General features: G+C 34.9%; 1 protein-coding gene across 1 annotated transcript in view; it reads left to right on the forward strand.

Annotated features, from left to right (window-relative positions):
* LOC143251010 (adenylate cyclase type 2-like) overlaps window positions 1–5,642 on the forward strand; it is a 178,744-nt gene extending 173,102 nt beyond the window's left edge. The window contains exons 18-20 of the mRNA XM_076502285.1: window positions 3,895–4,053; window positions 4,519–4,665; window positions 5,308–5,642. Of these exons, the coding sequence (XP_076358400.1) occupies window positions 3,895–4,053; window positions 4,519–4,665; window positions 5,308–5,469 (468 nt within the window). The 3' untranslated portion in view covers window positions 5,470–5,642. The remainder of the gene's footprint in view (window positions 1–3,894; window positions 4,054–4,518; window positions 4,666–5,307) is intronic.
* Window positions 5,643–6,167: the final 525 nt, after the last annotated feature.

Genomic DNA, 6,167 nt, shown 5'->3' on the forward strand with positions numbered 1-6,167 from the left:
TTATGTCAAACCGATCATTAATTTCACATAAACGTCATATAACTACAAACAAATAATAAATACAACGTTCCTGTGAAGTTGTGATTTTACTAGAAAGGTAAACATCCTACTCCATTATCTAGAGTTAACTTTATACCAGCAGGGCTAATGTATAAGGTCCCTATAACTTCAGTAAACATATTATACCTCTTTTTTGTTTTGTCTACTACAAAGTAGTGCGCTTCGTGCGCTTCCAGCCTGATATAAGGTTTCATTCTCTTATCCTAAAGGACTACTTTTCTTTACTACATAGATTACCAGCGCTATTTCCCAGCAGAAGGAAAGAGGTTGGAAAACGCACTGACGTTCATGTTACAATACAATGTGAACCTCTTCCAGTTTCCCATTTCACCAATACCAACAATGACGTCAGCTAGCCCTTTTAAGAGATACTGATTTCGACACAAACACCATAGGTTCTGGTCAGTTCATGGTTTGTTACGTTTTTACTATTCCCCAGTGGAACAAGTAATTCCCTGCGGGCAGGCACCTCAGATAACCCATTGCAGGTTTGCCCTAAAAACGAAGAAATAAATGTTTTCATTTATTTATGGCGTGATGGCTTGATTGAAAACTTTTATTTATATAAATTCTGCGCAGAGTTAGTTATTTGCAATAGTAACTGGTTCTTTCTTGTCTACATAATATTTCTCTAAGTTCGATAAGCATTAAAAAAAAAAACCTAACTTCTTATCGGAAAACAATTTCTGTTTGAAAGTCATAAAGTAGGAAATGTCTTCCACATTTGTGAATTAAACTAGTTAAAAGTGTATTACCTGCTCGGTGCCTTCACACACACAATACCTTCCGTGATTTGTGTATGAAAAAGGACATATTCTACATATGAACAACATGTGACTGAAGATATTGACAGAAACACTTTCCAAAAGTTTATTTTTAGTTATAGAAATAATTTTTTACTTTTGCAGTTCAGCCTATATTTCTTTCCTTTCCTGTTATAACCTGTCCAGTTACATCAAACATGCTCGCCCTTTCTGTCGTTGGGGCGTTATAATATTACGGCCAATCCAACTATTTGTTAGTAAAAGAGTAGCCCAAGAGTTGGCGGTAGGTGATGACGACTAGCTGCCTTCCCTCTAGTCTTACGCTACTAAATTAGGAACAGCTAGCGCAGACAGCCCTCGAAATTCTCAACAAACAAACAATAACCTGACCGCTATCATATTTGGTTGATGGACGTACGGAATGATTTTATTTAGAAAACAAAAAGTCATCATGAAATGTCTTTATATGTTTATAAAAATTGTTTTGAATTTCGCACAAAGCTACTCGAGGGCTATCTGTGCTAGCCGTCCCTAATTTAGCAGAGTAAGACTAGAGAGAAGGCAGCTAGTCATCACCACCCACCGCCAACTCTTGGGCTACTCTTTAACCAACGAGTAGAGGGATTGACCGTCACATTATAACGCCCCCACGGCTGAAACGGCGAGCATGTTTGGCGCGACCGGGATGCAAACCCGCGACCCTCAGATTACGAGTCGCACGCCTTAACACACTTGGCCATGCCGAGCCATGTTTATAAAAATATTCATAAAATTTTAAAACTTTTTTACGTGTTTTAAGATGGCCTTTTTTTTCTTCAATGGACAGAGCAAACTTTATACGAAACAGTTCAATTATTCAGAAATATTTTCTTTATAGTTTCAGGTGAGATGGTAATTGAGTTACACGTAAAAAAATACATTGACATGCATGTTACATGGTAGCAGCGTGAACTGACGACAGTTAAGCGTTTTCCTGGAAATAAAACATTTAACAAGATTTAGTGTGTGTGTGTGTTGATTGGACTCTAGCAGAGACTTAGTACAGAGAGCAGACCAGTAGTTCATGGAAACATGTAAGCGTGAATATTTTTCCAAGCTTCAACCGGAATAAATGCTGCTTTTAAGATGGAATGTTACAAATCTGTTTTTAAGTTCCTTCAGAATAATTCATGTCAAGCAACGTACAATTAGTTTAACAACTAGAGAAATGGGAAGATCAGCCTAGGAAAAATCATATGTAGGAAGTACAAACGGAACAGTGAGAACCGTGAATAGCTCGAGACAACACGGATAAAATGAGAACTATAACTTCAGTCTCTCTCTTAGTTCACATTAGAATCTGTAGCGTAGAGCAACTTGAGAAGCGTCAAGTAGCTTCGAGTTTTCATGTAATATGCGCACTCTTCCTTACCGCATGAACCCGGTAACTTTATTATCCTCTTGTGGTCAGAAAAGATGTATGTTTATTTTTACAATATGATATTTCCACAATCTACGTCTTTGTAATTGTTTTCTGTGTGGTAATTATTTTTTGTTATAATCTTCACAGTATTTCTCTACTAAGTTAAAGATACCAATGTTTATTTATGTTACTCTCTGGTTACTGCCGCGTGACGTTTTCTGTCTCCAGAGAAACCTTCGTTTACATCATTTAAAATAAACCATTTTATTATTATTACTATTTTAGTGGCACTGAAACTTCGAACTGGACAGCGTACGTTAAAGGGTTAAAACCCCGACAGTTCAGGTATAGCCCCCACTAATGTAACCAGAAACAAAACTTGCACCAATTGCTGCCCTTTAAACATCTACATCAAATGAAGGAATTTGTGGTCAGCCTAAAGCTGCAATATCGGAGCATGTTTACTGACATCACGTTTCGAAACTGGAATCCTAGACAAGCTAACCATTATGCCAAGGAAGATTATGGCCCTAAATACTCTATACAGAATAACTACATATTTCTTGACAAGTATGGCTCTTATTTTACATGAATATATATTCTTCACTTCTTATAAACACTTCAATGTTTGTTCCAGCTAATTAGGTTAACGCTTAAAATGAAATCTAGAAAACCTCTACAAGATTTTGAAACTACAGTATATTGGCTAAGTTGTAATGGTTGATCCATGAAATATAAATTCGTGTCATAATTAAATGAGGAAATATAAAAACGTAGCTACAAGCTTCTGATAACAAACTCTTATGGTTTTTCCAGAAAATTACTGATTAGTGTCAACAATAACAAAAAAAATTAAAAACGTCACTGCAAACATCTGAGAACAAACTTTATCGGCTTCACTTCAAGGGTTGATCCAGACAGCGACTTATTAATAACAACACTGAAAATGGAAGTTTTGTGAGAAACGTTACATAATTAGATATATTACCTTAAGAGTCATACAGGTTAGTGTTGGTTGTCTGCAAACAAAGGAAACATAATTATGTATCCTAATCAGAATGTGCTGTCGTTAAACGAAGGAACAACTCACAATTTATTAAAATAAATAAAAGTGAGGTGACATTTATTAATATTGTTCTTGTACCTTGTTTAGCGTTTTACTATGAAACCTTGAAAAAAAATATTAATTTTAATTTTGTTTGTGAATCATTGTGTAACACTGCAAGTAATTTAATATTGTTGAGCGATCCATCGTGTAACACTGCAAGTAATTTAATATTGTTGAGCGATTCATCGTGTAACACTGCAAGTAATTTAATATTGTTGAGCGATTCATCGTGTAACACTGCAAGTAGTTTAATATTGTTGAGCGATCCATCGTGTAACACTGCAAGTAATTTAATATTGTTGAGCGATTCATCGTGTAACACTGCAAGTAATTTAATATTGTTGAGCGATTCATCGTGTAACACTGCAAGTAATTTAATATTGTTGAGCGATCCATCGTGTAACACTGCAAGTAGTTTAATATTGTTGAGCGATTCATCGTGTAACACTGCAAGTAATTTAATATTGTTGAGCGATTCATCGTGTAACACTGCAAGTAATTTAATATTGTTGAGCGATTCATCGTGTAATATCATACTGGTAATTAATCATGTATTTTAGATGGAATTCACTTTCCGGGCTGACTTCCTGTGGCGCGCCAAATTACGAGTTGAACAAGATGAGGTAGAAACAATGGGCAGTATTAACAAGATTCTCTTGGAAAACATACTACCAGCCCATGTGGCAGAACATTACTTGATTAACAGCAAAATATCAGATGTAAGTTACAACAGTTTCTTCTCTCTCGCTTTGATTAAAGTGTTTTGCGAATATAAGACCAAGTGAACACAAGTGTAAACAATAGCAAAATATCATTTGTTACAACAATTTCTTCCTTCTCGCTCTGATTAAAGTATTTTGCGAATATAAAACCAAGTGAATACAAGTGTATATTTATTTTTGTTGTAAATTGCTGGAAAAAACAACTAAACACTGAAGAAATATATATAAAAGTTTCGGGTGTTTTTATTTCATTATCTCACAAAAAATAGAAGAAGAGAACGTTGGAGAAACGGTAGTCTTTGGAAATAAAGCTAATCAGATACAAGAAACTTGTGTAAGAATTTATTGGTAAGAACATGCAAGTAAAACTGAATAATTACGAAATACGAATTTCTGTCTAAAACTTTCTTTTTACTCGTTTCGAAAGTTGATGCAAATATATCAGACCGTTTTTTCGTACAGGAACTGTATCATGAATGTTACCGCAGTGTGGCTGTGATGTTCGCTTCTATTCCTAATTACAAAGAATTCTACGATGAGACAGACATCAATAAACAAGGCCTAGAATGTCTACGGCTTCTAAACGAGATCATATGTGATTTTGACAAAGTAAGCTATTAAACGTTTTTTTTTTTTTTTTTTACGAGAAACTCAAACAGGTGAAGTTAATGGTCATCTGCGAATTGAAGAGTAGCGCGTGTTCAGTTGTTTTTGTTCTGGTTTTCAAGAGTTTTAATGATATTGTTAAAAATCTTTTAAAGAAATACGTATTTACCTAATGTGTCGTATAGTTAAGATTTTTTTCACTTCACTCGCACTGTAGCACGTGACTCATTTCTACTTTCGTTCGTGTGAATATTCTTACAAACGATGACCGTGTTTAACGCCACATAAAGTTTGATTTTTTTAAAATAAAACCAGCCAGATAAAAATGTTTAAAGATAATTATCTAACTCATTAGTTTTATTTTACTTCAAAGTCTACGTGTTATAAAGTCTTTCTTTTTACATTGAAACAGATTTATTATCGACGCTTTTCTGTGATGCTACTCCTAAGTGTTCTTCTATGTATACCCTTAAATACGTGTTTCTAAGCGACACATTGATTGCGCGACACTTGGAAAGTTCCAAGTGTTTGGATGGTACTTCGTGCTTTCCGATCGATCCTAACAGCTTCATATGATTTCAGTTAATTATATCTCTCTTGTTCTCACCGACCGATTTAATGTGATTTTATAACATCGATATCTAGGTTTTATCGAAGCCTAAGTTCAGCTGTGTGGAGAAGATAAAAACCATTGGAAGTACCTATATGGCAGCGGCGGGTCTCCAACCTGGTAAAGAAGAAAACGTATGTATTCATGTTAATCCACAAATTTCAGTATTTTTACGAAGACGACATTTTTACTCATAAGGAAATAAATGTGTATGTATTATTCATAAAAGCGAAGGAGATAAAATGTTATTATCAGGACACGATGAAGAAAGCTTCACTTACTTTCCTAGTCAATATATTTAAATAAATACGTTTTTCATAATCATTTAAAAACTGTAACATTTTAGACATAATTCATAAGGTGTTGCTAATTTTGGAAATATATCTACTCTGCAACCATAAAGACTGTTGTAATTAGAATAAAATTATATATTTCAGGCCAAGTGAAAACGTTGTTGTTTTGAATTAAGCACACAGCTACACAAGGGGCTATCTGTGCTCTGTCCACCACCGGTATCCAAACCCGGTTTTTAGCGTTATAAGCCCGCAGACATACCGCTGAGCCACTTGGGTGCAAGTGAAAACGATTATGAATTACAAAAGAAAATCCTAAGATTAAGGTTTGCTCTCTTTCCACACCAAACTATAGAGATTTATTAAGCATATGATCATCCACTTTTGTTTTTTGTGTGAAAGAAAATATCTTTCAATTCACCAGCATACGTTTCGTTAACTACAAGTGTGCTGTTTATTCGCATCTCTCTACTTCAATAAACACTGCGGAGTGTTACTGGAACTGGAGAAATGTAACGTCTAATGAAATGTTTCATGTTATTCTCCTCAGAATCTTTTTTTCAGTGATACTGCTGCTGAGATCGAGTGGGTGAGAAGCTTTC

Source organism: Tachypleus tridentatus, chromosome 5, assembly GCF_004210375.1.
Source record: "Tachypleus tridentatus isolate NWPU-2018 chromosome 5, ASM421037v1, whole genome shotgun sequence".
Lineage (NCBI taxonomy): Eukaryota > Metazoa > Arthropoda > Merostomata > Xiphosura > Limulidae > Tachypleus > Tachypleus tridentatus.